The sequence below is a fragment of the Mesoplodon bidens genome, assembly GCF_964165515.1.
Source record: "Mesoplodon bidens genome assembly, chromosome: 3".
NCBI classification, from domain to species: Eukaryota; Metazoa; Chordata; class Mammalia; order Artiodactyla; family Ziphiidae; genus Mesoplodon; species Mesoplodon bidens.
Genome location: NC_138178.1, coordinates 61,746,679 through 61,767,865, shown reverse-complemented (window position 1 = coordinate 61,767,865; position 21,187 = coordinate 61,746,679). Strand labels below are relative to the sequence as shown.

General features: G+C 40.8%; 1 protein-coding gene across 3 annotated transcripts in view; it reads right to left on the bottom strand.

Annotated features, from left to right (window-relative positions):
• Positions 1-21,187, bottom strand: part of BBS4 (Bardet-Biedl syndrome 4) — a 426,848-nt gene that overhangs the window by 13,549 nt on the left and 392,112 nt on the right. For 2 of the 3 annotated variants that reach the window (XM_081228019.1, XM_081228020.1), the window contains exons 3-6: positions 10,059-10,138; positions 7,782-7,845; positions 5,995-6,106; positions 4,941-5,013 (exon numbers count right to left, since the gene is read on the bottom strand). The exons of the other annotated variant lie outside the window; for it this stretch is intronic. In XM_081228019.1, the coding sequence (XP_081084145.1) occupies positions 4,941-5,013; positions 5,995-6,106; positions 7,782-7,845; positions 10,059-10,138 (329 nt within the window). The remainder of the gene's footprint in view (positions 1-4,940; positions 5,014-5,994; positions 6,107-7,781; positions 7,846-10,058; positions 10,139-21,187) is intronic. 3 annotated transcript variants of the gene reach the window in all.

Here is a 21,187-nt window from a genome sequence, read left to right as displayed (position 1 = left end):
CTACACCTTTTTTCTCTAAGAGCTGCTCACTGAACAGCTTTGTCCCCTCTTCTCAGAAGAGACTACCACAGCCCCTTCTCCAGCCCTAAGGAGGTGTGTGTGTGTGTCAGAGTCCTTTTCCTAGGAATCTAGGAATTCACTAGGTGGTATGGACTTGGGGACTGACAGCGCCATCTGGAGGCCACTAGTATGCAATACACAGATGTAATTGGAGCCGATCTTCAGAAGACTACAGCACAGGTCAGCAAACTCTGGCCCACGGGCCAAATCCATCCTCTGCTTTTTTCTGCAAATCAAGTTGTACTGGAACACAGCCACAACCGCTTGTTATGTATCGTCTACAGTTCTTTCACACTAGAACTTCAGAGTCAAGTAGCTGCAACAAAGACTGTATAAATCCACAAAGCTTAAAATATTTACTAACCTGCCCTTTACAAAAGAAAATTTGCCAACCTCTGATCTACAGAAAGAAAATAAATCAAGCAGAAGAAATGCAGAGCAGCTACCTTGGTTGCTGACATCTTTCCAGTTCTAGTTCACCGCAAGACCAATCTGTATTTCCTGACCTTGTGTGTTCTGTAAAATCTCTCGAACGCCCTTATATTAAACCTCCCTTTATTTAAGGCAGCTTTAGAGAAAGGAAAATGCAAGGGTGAGAAAACTGCTCCTGGGAAACAGTAAGGACCATCTTGTTAGTAGTGGGGAGGTGGAGAAGCACATTCAGACCCAGAAGTGTCCCTCTCAGAAGAAACATGAACCTTATAGGGCTCAGAGACAACAACTGGTTTAATGTTTTCCAAGTTCCCTAACATAACAACAACAAAATAGCAATCAGTGATTCTATGCCAGATGTTTTTCATATACATTAATTTTCCCAGCAAATCTGTAACATAATATAACTATTCTGATTTCAGAGGTAAGAAAATGGAAGCTCAGAGAAGTTAAGTAGTTTGCCTAACTTAGGTCAAAAAGTGTCAGCACTGGGATTTTCTTTTCTTAGTTCTAAATCTTAAAGAATTTCAACCATATATAAATATAGACGGAATCACCATGTACTCGTCATCCTGCTCCAACAATCATCCAATCCATACCCCCCCATCTCTCCCACTACTTTTGTAAGCAAATACCAGATAGTATCACATTTTATCCACAAATATTTCAGTATGTATTTCTAAAGGATAAGATCTCTCTTTTTTTAAGCTACCCACAATACCATTATCATACTTGAAAAAAAATTAGTAACTGCTGATACTGAATCATGTTCAAATTTCTGATGAATGTCTCACATTACAAAAAAATTTTTTTTTCTTCAATCACGATCGAGGGACTTCCCTGGTGGTCCAGTGGGTAAGACTCGGCACTCCCAATGCAGGGGGCCAGGGTTCAATCCCTGGTCAGGGAACTAGATCCCACATGCGTGCTGCAACTAAGAGTCCGCATGCCACAACAAAGATCCCATATGCCGCAACTAAGACCTGGCTCAGCATGCATGCATGCATGCATACATACATTTATTTTTAAAAAGTCATAATCCAAATAATTTCCACACATTGCAAAGCACTGGAATTTGAACTCAGGCCTGTCTCTAAAACTTGTATACCAGACTTCCCTGGTGGTCCAGTGGTTAATAATCCACCTGCCAATGCAGGGGACAGGGGTTCGATCCCTGGTCTGGAAAGATCCCACATGCCGCAGGGCAGCTAAGCCCATGCGCCACAACCACTGAGCCCATGTTCTAGAGCCCACAAGCCGCAACTACTGAGCCCATGTGCCACAACTACTGAAGCCTGCGTGCTCTGGGGCCCACATGCCGCAACTACTGAGCCCACATGCTGCAATTACTGAAACCTGTGCACCTAGAGCCCGTGCTCCACAACAAAAGAAGCCACTGCAATGAGAAGCCCACGCACCACAACAAGAGTAGCCCCCGCTCGCCAAAACTAGAGAAAGCCCACAAGCAGCAACGAAGACCCAGCTCAGCCAAAAAAAATTTTTCAAATAAAACTTGTATACCTTCCACTTCATCACCCTATAAGAATATACACAGGGAGCTGGAGAGGAGAAATGTAGCCCTACTTGTCCTTTAAATGTACTGGAAGGTAACTAACCCGTAACCTTTTTAAATCATTTCTCATAGATATTATTTGAAAAAGCAGTAGCAATATGCCTTAAACAAACTGACAACCAAGAAAATTTTTGAAATTTGAAAAGGAAACTAGAACAAGTCAGAGTTAAATCCTGTCTTTCATGGGGTGAGAAGATGCAGCAGACATCCTGCAAGGGCAATTGGTACAGTGGAAAGATCACAGGCCTAAAGTGAGGAATCCTAGATTCTAGGCCTGAATTCTGGCTCTGGTTCTGCCACTACCTCACTGTGTGCCCTTCAGCAAGTCACTCCATCTCCCAAAGCCTCAGCTTCCTCATCTATCAATACGGGAAATTCTCCCTACTTAACAGCTGTTCCACAAGTCAAATGAGATCATGGCGGGAGGAATTATTATTCCCCTGCTGCGGCCAGACTGTGGAATACCCTGATGAGTCGAAGGAAGTAGGGCTACAAGGTTTGCTACAGGCCACAGGCACTCATGAAGCATGTAGGGCAGAGAGTGGCTGTTTGGGGAATGACCACCTCTACTGGCACCAATGGACTGGTTATCCCAGGTGAGTCAGTAATACCAAATGAGCTCTTTCAACCAACTGGACAAACTGAAAGACATTCTCCATTCCCCCTGTCCTGTCCCTGAGCTCTCCTGTCTCACTTCCTCTCTGTCTCCATCTATGGGCTCATTTTCTCTTCAGCTCAGCCCTTCAAACTGTTTTTTCCAGGATTCCATCCTCAGCTCACTGCAGAGTGAGCTCATCCAATTTCATTGTTTTAATTATCACCTTTAAGTTGTTGACTCCAAAATGTGTATCTGTAGCCCAGAACACTTGAGTTTCAGATTTCTATATCCGACCATGTATTGGATCATCTCAATTTAGATATCCTACCAGAAGGTACAATTCATCATGTCCATAATCTTCTAAAAGACAGGACTTAACTCTGATTTGTTATCATCACCCTCTCCCAAAACTTGCTCCTCTTCCTTCCTGTATTTCCTATTCTAGTTGATTGTCCCATAAACCACCAATCCATCTTTGCATCTGCAGCCCAGTGCCTGGCACACAGACGTTCATTTGTTGAAAGAAGGACTAAGTGAATGAAACGGCAACTCAATTTTCCTTTATCTGTAGCTTTACTTTGGCCTTTGGCTATAAAATACTCAATGGCATAAAGACGTAAACATCTCAGTCTTTAGACCTGCAGAAGAAAAGTGACTGACAAAAATAATAGTGCTGTGGGACTTCCCTGGTGGCACAGTGGTTAAGACTCCACACTCCCAATGCAGGGGGCTGGGGTTTGATCCCTGGTCAGGGAACTAGATCCCACGTGCATGCCGCGACTAAGAGTTCGCATGCCACAACTAAGGAGGCCACGTGCTGCAACTAAGGAGCTAGCAAGCTGCAACTAAGGAGCCCGCCTGCCGCAACTAAGACCCAGTGCAACCAAATGAATAAATATTTTTAAAAAATAATAATAATGATAGTGCCATAAGAACTGCAGGGAAAACCCATGCTAGCTCTTTCTACTAATCAATCTAATCCTTCACTCTTAGATATGTCTTTCTAAGAATCATCAGATATTCTGAAAAAACCAATAGCATGAAAAAGAAGAACCAAAACAGAGGAAGAAAAAGATAATTGTGGAAAGCAGAACAGAACTTCAAAGGGTCAGAGACATAGAGAGGCTGCTTCAAGAAAAGACAAAGTTCTTAGAAATTAAAAATATAATTACTGAAATAAAAAATATTGAACAGGTAGGCTAAATAACAGAATGTGAATATAGCTAAAAACAGAAGTGATGATCTGGAAGATAAGACTGAGGAAATGTCTCTGAATGTACAGCAAAGACAAGGAGGTAGAAAATATGAGAAGCAAGTTAGGAGACAAGTAGAACAGGTACAGAACACGTCTGATAGAGTAGAAAACAGTGTGGCAAATGCTGCTAGTTATTTACCTAACATTCACTCTCTCTGTTTACCTTACCAACAGAACCCTAATTTTGTTTAGAGTGACAATATATTTCCCAACCTTCCTTACAAAAGGGGTAGTTGGTGTGATGTAAGTGAAAGTCTGCTGGGGATTTCTGGGAAAATTATACTTCCTTGATGAAGGTTATGTCCTTTTCTCTTTGTTGCTTCCTCTTTCTCCCTACCTAGAATGACAATGTGATGTTAGAGCTGCAGCAGTCATCTTGTAACCATGAAGAAAAAGCCTCAGCATTGACATCGTTGGACCACCAAATCAATGTCGGCAACTACTTACCTGGATTTCTTGTTTCATAAGAAAAAAATAAACTCCTAATTTATAAAGCCAATGTTTAATAAAATGTTTTGTTGCAGTTACACACAATCCCTAACTGATACAAAGAGACAACAGAGAGGAAAAAATAATCAAAGAACTACTCAAAAAAAAAAAAAAAAAACCTTGCTGACCCGAAGAAAGGCAAGGGTCTTCCAAGTGAAAGAGCCAACTGAATGTCCACAGATAAGGGGGATAAAAGAGAAAAGAAACACGTCTAGACAACTATTACTGACATTTCAGAACTCCAATGATAGAAAATCCTCAAAGCTTCTAGAGAGGAAAGTGGGGTTATCAACAAGAACCAGACTGGTAACAGACTGCTCATCAACAACACTGACAGCCAGAAAACTAGGCAGCAATGTCTGCTGAGTTATGAGGAAACATGATTTTTGATCTTATACCCAGCCAAATCATCGATCAAGTGTGAGGATAAAATAAAGACAGTTTTGGCATGTAAGAATTCAGTAATAACAAAAGACAGCCATATGATAAATGGAGCCATTAGCATGTCACTAATAACAAAGTTCCCTACTTACCCAATCTTTCTGGTTAAGTTTAGCTGCTTCATTATATACTTCAGTGGCAGCTTTATGTTTTCCCAATAGAAATCTAAGGGAAGAAACACATTTCCTGTGATTATTAACACAAAGCTTTTACAAGACTATAACCCCACCAGGCCCACATCTGACTCATGCTCCAGCCAGCAGAGAATTCGGACGCCTCTTCCCTGTAAGCTGGCTGTACTGGTTTAGCCAGTGCGGCTGCTGCACACCAACAGCAGAAGCTCTCGTGGTAGGGACAGAGTTGGTTCCAAGGCCTTGGGCCTATTCTACACCAATTTTAGTGGAAGTCTTCTGTAATTTATTTTCTACAATACACTACAAATGTAGACCAAAAAAGAAACAAGCCAAACTAATTACCATGTTAAACAAAAACTGCCACAATTTTTCATCATGATCTATTATTAGGGACAGGCCCTTCTCTCCCAAACTAAGTCTCTTTCCTTGATACTGGATCATCATTCTGGAGACACAGGGGAAAATCAGCCTCTATGCAAAGACAGTGCAGGTTATGAATGACAACGTAGGTAAGAAAGTGAGAGTGGGAACTCCCCAGAACACTTTACTACTCTGGAGTAGTAAAGCTATTAGTACTTAACAGCTTATGAAGACAATGGAGGTTGCCTGCATCTAGGAACCTTCAAGGCATTCACTCAACAAACTCTTACTAAAAACCTACTGTGTATCTAGTATTATGCTAAGTGTTGGAACAGTAGGTGAGAAAAATTCCATGGGCTGCCAATACGATTAGGGTACTTGAGACACAAAATGTTCCTATTTATATGAGAAACATTATCGGTGTTCCCCCATCAAACTAGAATATACAGTGTTTGAAATACTCAGTTCCTTTACACTAGTTATCTCATTTTCTCAAATTTCAAAATTAATCCACACTCTTCAGAGTGAATCTATTATACCCATTAAGCAACCCTCCCTCTATGTATCCGGCTGCCAGAAGCAGCTCCAGCCTGAGAATGCACTTTACATTGTTCTGTCAGTGCCCTAGGGCCTCCAGGCTGCCAATACTCACAAAGATCTGGCCACCTGCTTGAGGTTATCAGCAGACTGAGGGCTGAGAACAGCGCACTTCTGAAAGAGTTCTAGGGATTCTTGGATATTTCCTTCCAGGCGAAATATCAATGCTGCCAAGAAAGAGAAAACACAGAAAATAAAATCATGTTCTAGGAAGAATGGAGCCTGACATCTGAAAAATTGGGGAAGAGGGAGGTAGGAAATCATATCAAAGAAATCCTTTGGATAATTGTCTCTAATACAATCAGATATGACTTCAGATGGATTGAAACAAGCAGCAAAGTTGTTGATGAGCTAAAACATTTTTTTTAAGGTATCTGGAATCTACCTATTCCTCCACTCCCAGCTTCCACCACGCAGATAATCGGGTGCCTTGTAAATTATCCCACAAACTCTTCACTATAAGAACATTCTTTTTTTTTATTAGTTTCTGCTTTATAACAAAGTGAATCAGTCATACATATACATCTGTTCCCACATCCCTTCCCTCATGCATCTCCCAAGAACATTCTTATAGCTCCTCATCAGATGCTCTATTTATCATGATAATTCCGATATCCACCTGACAGTTTTCAGAGTACACCCAAATGGGGCAAGTGCAATCAATAACTCAAGTCCAACAAGGAGATGCTGGCAAAGAATGCAGTAATATTTCAGACTTGGTTTTCAGTATAGCAACCAATCAGAATCAATCATTTTTCAGAAGAATTTACATGCTTAACTACTACCAGGCACTATAAATTTGGAACTTGTGATATTGGGAATAAAAGAGCATTATTTGGGCTTCCCTGGTGGTGCAGTAGTTAAGAATCTACCTGCCAATGCAGGGGACACGGGTTCGAGCCTTGGCCCAGGAAGATCCCACATGCCGCTGTGGCGTAACTATGCCCGTGCACCACAACTATTGAGCCTGCGCTCAAGAGCCTGCAAGCCACAACTACTGAGCCCATGCGCCACAACTACTGAAGCCCACGCGCCTAGAGCCCACACTCTGCAACAAGAGAAGCCACTGCAATGGGAAGCCCACGCACCACGACGAAGAGTAGCCCCTGCTCGCCACAACTAGAGAAAGCCCGCACACAGCAACAACAACCCAACATAGCCAAAAATAAAAATAAACAATTTATTTTAAAAAAGAGCATTATTTGCCATTATGTCCTAGATATGTCAATATCTTACCAATTATGTCAGAAAATTATATATTAATCTGAAGACTACAAATGCAATGAGTGGTAAACAAAACCATTCATTTACATCAAAGAGTCAAAAAGATAGTTCCTGGGAAAACTAAGGATGCTACTTTGGGCACTACAGAGTAAAATTCCAGTCAGTGGTTCCTATACTTGATTTCTGATGAATTTCATTTATTCTCTGTTTTATCCTGTATACCTCTAGGCTTCTTCCCTTCATCCTGACTCACCTTACAAAAAATCCTCAAGCTTTTCCTCACCTCTTTTAGCTTGACTACAAGGAACCCTTCCAAAAGCCTCTTCTGGACCTGAAACTGCTGCATGAGGCAGGGACCCTAACAACTGTTCTGAAAAACACTAGCCGGAAACTAGAATAGGGGTGAAGGATAGTAGCAAGGTTTTTTAAGAGAGCTAGTCACTTCTGAGGTCAAATCCAGCACAATAATCATGTTCTGATTTCAAAAAACAGTAATATTGAATAAGAGGTTTGTGGAACATTTACTTGAATTTAAGTATTTCGTAAGTTGTTTGCTCTTTTTCCAGAACCTAGGCAGAGTGTGCATTTCTCTGGCAAGAGAAGAAATATATGTCTTACCTTGGACATAGATAGCATATTCACATAACCCCTGAGTCTCCTGAAGCTGTTCTTTGATAACATCCTGAAAAAGAAAGAAACAATACTTCTGAGTAGTGGTTAAGTATCTTCAAGTGTTTTTAAGAAAAGGTAAACATGGACAAGGAGTACATGTAAGAAATCTACGATACTTAATGATGACTAGTAAAGTAGTTCATTCAGATTTTTAAAAAATTTTCAACTCTTGTTATGATTGCTTATTCTAGAAGAGGGGTCAGCAAAGTACAGCCCACAGACCAAATCCGACCCACACAGCCTATTTTTGTACAGGTCTCAAGCTAAGAGTGTTTTTTTTATTTTTAAAGGGTTATTAAAAAATAAGAGGGGCTTCCCTGGTGGCGCAGCGGTTGGGAGTCCGCCTGCCGATGCAGGGGACATGGGTTCGTGCTCCGGTCCGGGAGGATCCCACATGCCACGGAGCGGCTGGGCCCGTGAGCCATGGCCGCTGGGCCTGTGCGTCCGGAGCCTGTGCTCCGCAACTGGAGAGGCCACGGCAGTGAGAGGCCCGCGTACCACAAAAAAATAAAAAAATAAAAAAAAATAAGAGAAGATGAAGTATATGAGACAGAGACTATCTGTGGCCTGCAAAGCCTAAAATATTTACCATCTGGCCCCTTACAGAAAAAGTTCACAAACTCCTATCTACATTCTAACTAGGCAGGCTAAGAAAACTATGAAAAGATTTCCATGCACCATTATAGATGCTAGGAGCTCTCTGATGAGCAAAGTACAGGCTCTACCTTTGTCCTGTGATGGGCTAAGACCAGGGAGCTATACAGCTCAGAGGGCAATCACCTGATTCTAACCTGGAGAATCAGGGAAGGCTTTCCAGGGTAAACAGTTTCAAATCCCGTGTTAGCAAGGGATGGGAGAAAAGCTGAGGTGGCCCAGAGAGTCAGAGAGAGAAGGGCTTCAAATGCCATGCTAAAAAAGGTCGAGAGCAATGGGAAAATCGTGATAAATTTTAAGTGGGAAGTAACCAGATTCTGTTTGCTCCATTTTTGGAACATTGTGGAAATAGATGGAAAGGAGGCAAGATTAGAGGCAATGTTGGCCTAAGAACTCTTGTGGTTAATGTAAATAAAAATGACAAGGATTAACTAAGGCGTGGGGTGGGGGGGAAGTGGACAATGTCTTGAGATAGTAAGAGAAAGATCTCCAGAACTTGATGATTATCTATATTATATTAGGGAAAGTGGGTCAGAGGATTCTGACACAGACAGCTGGGTGAATGATGGTACCTATCCCCGAGACAGAGAACAGGAGGAGGAATAGGTTTGGAAAGAAGAAGATAAATTCAGCTACAGAAAAGATGAATTTGAAATGCCTGGGAAGCATTCAGTACGCATCTCTAAGATCAGGAAGAAGTGTGTGGAATGAGCAGAGAAAGGAGTCAAGGACAGAACCTAGAAATAGCCCCAACTCTTAAGAAAAAAGCAAAAGAAGAGAAGACAAAAAAAAAGGAAACAGAGAAAGTGGTCAATAAAGGAAAAGGGAAATAAGAAAAGGATAATATCACAGATGAAAAAAAAATCTTTCAAGATCCATACTGGAACATTGCTAGTTCTTTACATTGTCATAGGTACAAATGTCACAGGTATAAAAACTACAACCTTAAAAGCATTATAAAGCTCCGAATGCCAAAAAACGAGAATACCAGGGATATATTTTGCATGATGATACTATTCTCTGCCAGCAAGTATGTAACGTATATAGTAAGTTACCAAAGATACAGCTTAGAGAAAATACAAATGGTTTTAAAATATATAAAGGACCAAGCTCACCATAATAAGAGACTTATAAAACTCAATGAAATGCCTTTTTTCACCTATCCAGAGATCAAACAGTTAAATACTATGCCATATTGAACATCTGCTCTCCACCATGAGACCAACAAGCCCCAGAGAGTGGCTGCTCCTTCAGCCTGGTCTTGAAATGAAAAGACACATGGAGCACACTTGAACCTGACCCACAGCCTGTGGTCAAACCCAGCCAACCCACAGCCAATCTGAAGGCCCATGAGTAATAAGTATCTGTTGTTAGAGGCCACTGACATTTTGAGGTTGCTTCTTAAGCAGCATTATCATAGCAAAAGCTAACCAATACACAATATGCAGAGAAATGAGATTTCATACATTTTTAGTGAGAGCTAAACTGTCACACAAACTCTGAGTGACAGACACAGTTAGTTGCCTAACCAAAGCCTGCCTCTCATGTTCTCTATCACTGGCCTCTCACCTTGCATGCTTCATAATCCTTCCGGATATAGTGGAGATGTATCAACCAGTTCTTCTTCTCCAAAATAGGAAACTCTGGAGCTGGGGAGCATATTTTGACAAAACAAACAACACAGTCATTGTTAGGTTTTCTCCTTGAGCATTGTCCTCAACTAACCACAAGCATACTGTAATATCACATTAAATTCTTCATGCTGCTGGATCATAACACAGTGCATCAAAAATGTGTGGATTATTAAATTAAGGGATACTTGTCCTACTATTACACATTGAATATATACTTCTGTTCAGTTTTGGTCATTTATAATGTCAGTTTCTCAACTGATAACTTGCCTGAAGAGAAAAACAGAATCATTCTTTCCCTCTTTTCCTCTCTCTCTCTCCCTGGTTTTAGAACGTGAATAAGATGACTTTCCAAAGGATATTTCAGGAGTGTTACTAACAAAATATACATACCATAGTTAATATCACATCTGATAGATCAGAGGACCCAAAATAGTTAAACACAGTCTTAGCAATAGCTCAAATGTGAAACATTATACTGTTGCCCAGGAATGAGAAGTCAACAAGGAGAAAAATATTTGAGCCACTGAAAATGATTCATGATACAGAAACCCTGAGTTACTATCCCTTCGAATTCAATTAAAATACAGGTAAAAATTCATTAAGAAATTATTTTTCTATGGTAAGAAGGAGGACAAGTATTCACACCAACCTCAGAACAGTGGTGACCTCAAGGAAGGGAGAGGGAAGAGTAGAATTAGGAAGCAGTAAAAAGGAGATTTCAACTGTTAAATGCTTTATTTATCAAAACAATTAAAAGCTCTAAAGTATACATGGCTAAGTGTATTTATTTATTAAATCTGTCCTGTAAGTACACAGGTGTTTATATTTTTTTATGCATTTTAATACATGCTTGAGGTAATCCCTGTTTTTTTTTTTTTTTTTGCGGTATGTGGGCCTCTCATTGTTATGGCCTCTCCCATTGCGAAGCACAGGCTCCGGACGCGCAGGCTCAGCAGCCATGGCTCATGGGCCCAGCCGCTCCGCGGCATGTGGGATCTTCCCAGACCGGGGCACGAACCCATGTCCCCTGCATCGGTAGGCGGACTCTCAACCACTGCGCCACCAGGGAAGCCCTGTTTTGTTTTGTTTTGTTTTAACGATCATTTTCTTTTTGTTGGCCACACCACGCAGCACGTTGGATCTTAGTCCCCGACCAGAGATGGAACCCACACCCCCTGCAGTGGCAGCATGGAGTCTTAACCACTGGACCACCAGGGTACTCCCTGATTTTTAAAAATGTAAAAGAAAGGGTATAGCAGGGGAAGAAAGGGAAATGATTTGTAATCATTTGTAATCACTCTGTTCCAGAACCTTAGGCAATATATCAACAGAAAACCCAAGACTTATATGTCCATAGTATGACAGGAAGGAAAAAAAGCTTACTGTGACCCAGAATTAACATTGCAGGAACACAAAAATTAAGAATGCTGCTTACTCTTTCCCAAGAATAGGGAACAGCAACAGAATCTGTGAAGTGAAATTATGACAGAAAGTATGGATATGATTTTATATACTGGAAGAAAGAAAAAAAAGATAAAATGTTAAGCAACTAACTCTTCATCTTCTGATTACCCACATTCTCTGACTGAGACCACCTTTCTTCTAGTCAGCAAGGGCCTATGTGAGATTCTTCAATGACTTTTGTCTCCTTCCTTCTCTTCTCCCAAGCCCCAACAATCATCAGATGTTAGCCGTTCATGTTCTGCCTAACTAACCACTTCCAGAATTAAATTTCCTACTAAAGACCACACAAATCACCAAGCTTAAAGATGGATGTGAGGGACTTCCCCTGGTGGTCCAGTGGGTAAGACTCCACGCTCCCAATGCAGGGGGCCCGGGTTCAATCCCTAGTCAGGGAACTAGATCCTGCATGCATGCCTCAACTAAGAGTCCACATGCCGCAACTAAAGATCCCACATACTGCAACTAAAAGATCCCGCGTGCTGCAAAGAAGATGCCACATGTCGCAACTAAAACCCGGCACAGCCAAAATTAAATAACTAACTAAATAAATATTAAAAAAAAAAAAAAAAAAAAAAAACAAAACAAGACGGATGTGAGTGGGTGTGCATGTAATCTTGGATCAAGTCTCAATTGTATGGCCTACCTCAATGTTACCTACCCTCTAAAGCAGCAGTCCCCAACCTTTTTGGCACCAGGGACCAGTTTCATGGAAGACAATTTTTCCAGGGACCGGAGGGATGGGGTGGGGGATGGTTTCAAGATGATTCAAGCACATTACATTTACTGTGCACTTTATTTCTATTATTATTACATTGTAATATATAATGAAATAATTATAGAACTCACCATAAGGCAGAATCAGTGGGAGCCCTGAGCGTGTTTTCACTTGCCACTCACTGATAGGGTTTTGATATGTGTCTGCAGGCAATTGATTTATTATGGTCTCTGTGCAGTCAAACCTCTCTGCTCATGATAACCTGTACTTGCAGCCGCTAGCATCACCGTCTCAGCTCCACCTCAGATCATCAGACATTAGATTCTCATAAGGAGCGCGCAACCTAGATCCCTTGCATGTGCAGCTCACATTAGGGTTCGCGCTCCTATGGGAAACTAATGCCGCCGCTGATCTGACAGGAGGTGGAGCTCAGGCGGTAATGCGAGCGATGGGGAGCAGCTGTAAATACAGATGAAGCTTCGCTCGCTCGCCCACGGCTAACCTCCTGCTGCGAGGCCCAGTTCCTAATGGGCCATGGACCACTACCGGTCCACGGCCCAAGGGTTGGGGACCCCTGCTGTAAAGGGAAGGAGACAACTGAATCCTCTGAGTTTACAATATCACTAAGTATCATTGCTTCCACAACCTAAAAGAAAATTTATAAAATACAAATTTGAGTCTTGCCTATTATTACAATCTTACAATAAAAGATGAGGTACTTTTTGTGTTCCATGGGTGAAGAATGGAGGAAAAAAATGTTCGATCTGTAAGGTATCTCAAGGGTCCAGAGGCTCATGAAATGGAGTACTAGGGGTGAGAAGAAGGGAAAGCACCACCAAATTCAAGTGCCTAACAGTCATTTCACACTCCTGACGATACAGTTTGTCTAAAAGCTAAAAGAACTCTAGGCTCATCAAAGACTTTATAAATCATTTCAGTGCCCCATAACTGTCCTATTAACTGTGTAGTCCTGGGAAATTTAGTTTCCTCATCTATAAAATAGAGACTCATTCATTCATTCAATAAATATTCACTGAGTACCAACCACATGCCAGGCACTGGGGATAGAAGAGCAAACAAAACTGGTTATAAGCTTTCAGGGAGCTTATAATCAGGACAGGGGTGGGGGGTGCGGGTTTGGAGAGTGCTGGCAGAAGGGATAGATGATAATAAAATCTCCATTATTAGTGATATTCTTCTCACATTTAAATAGGAGAGTCAGGGGATAAAATGCCCCACAGAGATGTGAAGACTGAATGACAATACATATAAAGAGGTTCAAGTACTGTCTGGTACACGCTAACCCTTAAAGAAGTGTTAACTGTTGTTGCTGTTATTTTTATCATCATTATTATTAGTCATTTTCAAAAATGAGGAAATTCTGGATACCACAGAAATCCCTATGAATTCTGAATTTACAGTTAGAATTTTACCTGTAAATGTGTAAGTTGAATTTCTTGTATTCCCAATCAGTGCTCACTCCAATTCCCCCTACAAATAGGGATACTGGTTCTTATATGCTTTCACAAGTATTATGAGAATTACCTATTTGAAAGGTCCTCTAAAAAAGATAGACATGGGGCTGCCCTGGTGGCGCAGTGGTTAAGAATCCACCCACCAATGTGAGGGACACAGGTCCTGGTCCGGGAAGGTCCCACATGCCGAGGAGCAACTAAGCCCATGCAGCACAACTACTGAGCCTGCGCTCTAGAGCCCGCGAGCCACAGCTACTGAGCCCACGTGCCGCAACTACCGAAGCCTGCGTGCCTGGAGCCTGTGCTCCACAACAAGAGAAGCCGCCACAATGAGAAGCCTGCGCACCGCAACGAAGAGTAGCCCGCGCTCACCGCAACTGGAGAAAGCCCACGCACAGCAATGAAGACCCAGCGCAGCCAAAAATAAATAAATTAAATAAACCAAAAAATAAAATAAAATAAAAAAAGATAGACATGTAAGTGCAAAGTAGAGCCTCCTCTATTTTACAGCAGAGCGAGGTGGTCATCTGCCATGTTACACTTTAGTAGGAGTCTGTATTACCATGGAAGTCAGGCGGCCAGCTGATGAGATAAAGACAAGGTAAAGCCTTTCAGTCATCACCAAGGCAGTGGGGGCAGAAGGCTGGCAACCTGGCAACAATATGCCCTTGCCCTTCTCTTCTCCTGCCCCCATTCCACTCTTTTGTGACACCTCTTTCTTTCCTCCTCTAAGGATGAACAAGACATATCTTAAACAATTCCATAACTGAACAAACATGACATCACAAGAATTCTTCCCTGTAATTTGCCCTAGGTACGAAATTCTCATAGAAATAACCAAAACTCAAAACTTTACATAAAACTGATTAATGGTAGTGAAAAGCATCCTGGATATATGAATGTTGAGCAGAAAATTCCTGTGCTTTGAATTTTTAGTTGAAAAATTTTCTAAAATGACTAAGGCTTTTGTAAGTACATTGTAAATGAACCCTTCTTTGGTAAAGGATCTCTTCCAGGACCAGAAGACAGGCAGCACATCAAATTTTTATACGTAGAAGTCCAATCTTGATTCAGTACCAGACTTCTATGGGACTTGGAGCAAGTTATTTAAGTCTCTGGGCCTCCATTTTCATGCCTATAATTTTCACTGGAAAATTACAGAAAATCTGAAAGTGATCATTCAATAAAATGTTAATTTCCTCATGTTATAATAGGAATTATAACACTTTTCTACCTCAATATATTATTTGAGACATCAAAAGATATAACAGATCTTGAAAAGAATGTAAATGGAAGACATTTTTATTAGTATCGATTTGAGCTCTGTATCAGACAGGGTCTAACAAGGAAACCCAGAAACCACTTGAGGATGTAGAACAGAAGGACTTCAATGCAGTGAACAGGTGAGGGAAGAAATGAGAGGCCCAACAGGGAACAGTGATGCAAATCAGAGGTTAGCATGGGAACAAGTCACTACCACCTCTAGGCTGAAGGAAAAAGGGAGGGAATGTATTGCTACCAGTATCCAAGGCTGAAGTTACCTGGAGGAAGCTGAAAACAGAATGGCCTGACTGGCAGAAGCAACAAAAGAGACGCTTCCAGAAACCACCCCACTCCTCTAACTTTCCAAAGCAGAGAGAAAGAGGGGAAAGCCCTGGCTTCTCCTACTTCCTACCCTCCAATCTCTTGCCAGTTCCTCTCACTTGCTAACCCAGCCAGAAACTGCTGACACCAGAGCCTGGGAAGGAATGAAGCCCACAAGGGTCAGCTGCTCACAATACTCAGCGGAGAAGGGAAGGGTGAGGAATGGATCTGAGGGCAAACAGGCCCAGGGTCAGCAGAAATACCAACTCTGCTCAGGAACATAGATGATGATGGAGGAGGAGGAAACTGGACTGAATCAGTAGTCACCCAAGGATCCACGTTAGAAGATAACTTTTTAAAAAAATATTAAACTGCTACCTAACCAACTTGTTTGATTCTCATGAGCTTAAAATGCGATGAGGAAGAAAGGAAAAGGTCATATAAAAGATCAATTATGGTTTTACTACATACCCTAGATTATTTTATCTTACTTTCTCAAATCAATGGACAACCTGGAAGAAATGGACAAATTCTTAGAAATGCACAACCTGCCAAGACTGACTCAGGAAGAAATAGAAAATATGAATAGACCAATCACAAGCACTGAAATTGAAACTGTGATTAAAAATCTTCCATCAAACAAAAGCCCAGGACCAGATGGCTTCACAGGTGAATTCTATCAAACATTTAGAGGAGAACTAACACCTATCCTTCTCAAACTCTTCCAAAATATAGCAGAGAGAGGAACACTCCCAAACTCATTCTACGAGGCCGACATCACCTTGATACCAAAACCAGGCAAGGATGTCACAAAGAAAGAAAACTACAGGCCAATATCACTGATGAACATAGATGCAAAAATCCTCAACAAAATACTAGCAAACAGAATCCAACAGCACATTAAAAAGATCATACACCATGATCAAGTGGGGTTTATTCCAGGAATGCAAGGATTCTTCAATATACACAAATCAATCAATGTGATACACCATATTAACAAGTTGAAGGAGAAAAACCATATGATCATCTCAATAGATGCAGAGAAAGCTTTCGACAAAATTCAACATCCATTTATGATAAAAACCCTGCAGAAAGTAGGCATAGAGGGATCTTTCCTCAACATAATAAAGGCCATATATGACAAACCCAAAGCCAACATTGTCCTCAATGGTGAAAAACTGAAACCATTTCCACTAAGATCAGGAACAAGACAAGGCTGCCCACTCTCACCACTCTTATTCAACATAGTTTTGGAAGTTTTAGCCACAGCAATCAGAGAAGAAAAGGAAATAAAAGGAATCCAAATTGGAAAAGAAGAAGTAAAGCTGTCACTGTTTGCAGATGACATGATACTATACATAGAGAATCCTAAAGATGCTACCGAAAAACTACTAGAGCTAATCAATGAATTTGGTAAAGTAGCAGGATACAAAATTGATGTACAGAAATCTCTGGCATTCCTGTACACTAATGATGAAAAATCTGAAAATGAAATCAAGAAAACACTCCCATTTACCATTGCAACAAAAAGAATAAAATATCTAGGAATAAACCTACCTAAGGAGACAAAAGACCTGTATGCAGAAAATTATAAGACACTGATGAAAGAAATTAAAGATGATACAAATAGATGGAGAGATATACCATGCTCCTGGATTGGAAGAATCAATATTGTGAAAATGACTCTACTACCCAAAGCAATCTACAGATTCAATGCAATCCCTATCAAACTACCACTGGCATTTTTCACAGAACTAGAACAAAAAATTTCAAATTTTGTTTGGAAAAACAAAAGGCCCCGAATAGCCAAAGCAATCTTGAGAACGAAAAACGGAGCTGGAGGAATCAGGCTCCCTGACTTCAGACTATACTACAAAGCTACAGTAATTAAGACAGTCTGGTACTGGCATAAAAACAGAAAGACAGATCAGTGGATCAGGATAGAAAGCCCAGAGATAAACCCACGCACATATGGCCAACTTATCTTTGATAAAGGAGGCAGGAATGTACAGTGGAGAAAGGACAGCCTCTTCAATAAGTGGTGCTGGGAAAACTGGACAGGGACATGTAGAAGTTTGAGATTAGATCATTCCCTAGCACCATACACAAAAATAAGCTCAAAATGGATTAAAGACTTAAATGTAAGGCCAGAAACTATCAAACTCTTAGAGGAAAACATAGGTAGAACACTCTATGACATAAATGACAGCAAGATCCTTTTGGACCCACCTCCTAGAGAAATGGAAATAAAAACAAAGATAAACAAATGGGACCTAATGAAACTTCAAAGCTTTTGCACAGCAAAGGAAACCATAAACAAGACCAAAAGACAACCCTCAGAATGGGAGAAAATATTTGCAAATGAAGCAACTGACAAAGGATTAATCTCCAAAATTTATAAACAGCTCATGCTGCTCAATAGCAATAAAACAAACAACCCAATCCAAAAATGGGCAGAAGACTTAAATAGGCATTTCTCCAAAGTAGATATACAGACTGCCAACAAACACATGAAAGAATGCTCAACATCATTAATCATTAGAGAAATGCAAATCAAAACTACAATGAGATATCATCTCACACCAGTCAGAATGGCCATCATCAAGAAATCTAGAAACAATAAATGCTGGTGGGCCTCCCTGGTGGCGCGGTGGTTGGGAGTCCACCTGCCGATGCAGGGGATACGGGTTCGTGCCCCGGTCTGGGAGGATCCCATGTGCCGCGGAGCGGCTGGGCCCGTGAGCCATGGCCGCTGGGCCTGCGCATCCGGAGCCTGTGCTCCGCAACGGGAGAGGCCACAACAGTGGGAGGCCCGCGTACCGCAAAGGGAGAAAAAAATAAATAAATAAATAAATGCTGGAGAGGGTGTGGAGAAAAGGGAACACTCTTGCACTGCTGGTGGGAATGTGAATTGGTACAGCCACTATGGAGAACAGTATGGAGGTTCCTTAAAAAACTAAAAATACAACTACCATATGACCCAGCAATCCCACTACTAGGCATATACCCTGAGAAAACCATAATTCAAAAAGAGACATGTACCAAAATGTTCATTGCAGCTCTATTCACAATAGCCCGGAGCTGGAAACAACCTAAGTGTCCATCATCGGATGAATGGATAAAGAAGATGTGGCACATATATACAATGGAATATTACACAGCCATAAAAAGAATCGAAACTGAGCTATTTGTAATGAGGTGGATAGACCTAGAGTCCGTCATACAGAGTGAAGTTAGTCAGAAAGAGAAAGACAAATACCGTATGCTAACACATATATACGGAATTTAAAAAAAAAAAGTCATGAAGAACCTAGGGGCAAAACGGGAATAAAGACACAGACCTACTTGAGAATGGACTTGAGGATAAGGGGAGGGGGAAGGGTAAGCTGTGACAAAGCGAATGAGAGGCATGGACATATATACACTACCAAACGTAAGGTAGATAGATAGTGGGAAGCAGCCGCAGAGCACAGGGAGATCAGCTCGGTGCTTTGTGACCGCCTGGAGGGGTGGGATGGGGAGGGTGGGAGGGAGGGAGATGCATGAGGGAAGGGATGTGGGAACAGATGTATATGTATGACTGATTCACTTTGTTATAAAGCAGAAACTAATTAAAAAATTAAAAAAAAAAAAAAAAAAAGTATGTTCAAAGAATGAATAAAAGAGGATAACCCTTCTTCCTTTGACTCTAGTCAACCATTTCCTTAGAGAATCTTGATTTAACTTCTTGGTTTCTAATTAAAGCATGTAGGCTCACTCTTCTTCTAAGCTTCCTCTAAACACTAATACCATAATGGATGAAAGTGATGGGGGAAGGAATCTACCTGAGTGACATTTATCAAATGTTCTCTCTATGCTAATATCTAGTTCAGATCCTTTCAAGATATACACTACAACTTATATATAAAATAAGATGACTTCCCTTTGGCAAATAGTAATGGATAAATAAAAAAAATAAAAAAAATAAAAAAAAAAAAAGAATTCCTGCAAACAGTCATTAGGGATCATTTTGGGTGATGAAAATGTTCTAAAAGTGGGTTGTGATGGTCACTGCACAACTATATAACTCTACTAAAAACTCATCAAACTGTTCACTTAAAATTGGTGAATGTTATATTGTATAAATTAAACCTCAATAAAACTGCCTAAGAAAACAAACAAATAACCACTTTACCCCAAAAAACTTTCTTACTTTTTTTTTTTTTTTTTTTGTGCGGTACCCGGGCCTCTCACTGTTGTGGCCTCTCCCATTGCGGAGAACAGGCTCTGGACGCGCAGGCTCGGTGGCCATGGCTCACGGGCCTAGCCGCTCCATGGCATGCAGGATCCTCCCAGACCGGGGCACAAACCTGTGTCCCCCACATCGGCAGGCAGACTCTCAACCACTGCGCCACCAGGGAAGCCAAAAATACTTTATTTCTTAAAAAAAGAATATCCTTCTTACATAACCGTAGTAAAATTATCAAAATTAACATTGATACGATACTATTATCTACCGTAACAACCTTATTCATATTTTAACAAACATCCTAATAATTTCCTTTGTAGCAAAAGTCTTTAATTTTAAAATGTTTTAAAAGATGTTTCTCTGCTCTAGTTAGGACCAGGTGCCACATTCAGCTATCGTGCCTCTTTAGTCTCCTTTACTCTCTTTCATGACCTCAACAGCATTTTTTTAATTTTATTTTTTATAGGTTTTATAGGTTCTTATTAGTCACCCATTTTATACACATCAGTGTATACATGTCAATCCCAATCTCCCAATTCATCACACCACCACCCCCACCACCCCGCCGCTTTTCCCGCTTGGTGTCCATACGTTTGTTCTCCACATCTGTCTCAATTTCTGCCCTGCAAACCGGTTCATCTGTACCATTTTTCTAAGTTCCACATATACGTGTTAATATACAATATTTGTTTTTCTCTTTCTGACTTACTTTACTCTGTATGACAGTCTCTAGATCCATCCACGTCTCTACAAATGACCCAATTTCGTTCCTTTTTATGGCTGAGTAATATTCCACTGTATATATGTACCACATCTTCCTTATCCATTCGTCTGTCCATGGGCACTTAGGTTGCTTCCATGACCTGGCTATTGTAAATAGTGCTGCAATGAACATTGGGGTGCATGTGTCTTTTTGAATTATAGTTTTCTCTGGGTATATGCCCAGTAGTGGGATTGCTGGGTCATATGGTAATTTTATTTTTAGTTTTTGAAGAAACATCCATACTGTCCTCCATAGTGGCTGTATCAATTTACATTCCCACCAACAGTGCAAGAGGGTTCCCTTTTCTCCACACCCTCTCCAGCATTTATTGTTTGTAGATTTTCTGATGATGCCCATTCTAACTGGTGTGAGGTGATATCTCATTATAGTTTTGATTTGCATTTCTCTAATAATTAGTAATGTTGAGCAGCTTCTCACGTGATTCTTGGCCATCTGTATGTCTTCTTTGCAGAAATGTCTATTTAGGTCTTCTGCCCATTTTTAGATTGGGTTGTTTGTTTTTTTAATATTGAGCTGCATGAGCTGTTTATATATTTTGGAGATTAATCCTTTGTCCGTTGATTTGTTTGCAAATATTTTCTCCCATTCTGAGGGTTGTCTTTTTGTCTTGTTTGTAGTTTGCTTTGCAAAAGCTTTTAAGTTTCATTAGGTCCCATTTGTTTATTTTTGTTTTTATTTCCATTACTCTAAGAGGTGGATCAAAAAAGATCTTGCTGTGATTTATGTCAGAGTGTTCTTCCTGTGTTTTCCTCTAGGAGTTTTATATTGTCCAGTCTTTCGTTTAGGTCTCTAATCCATTTTGAGTTTATTTTTG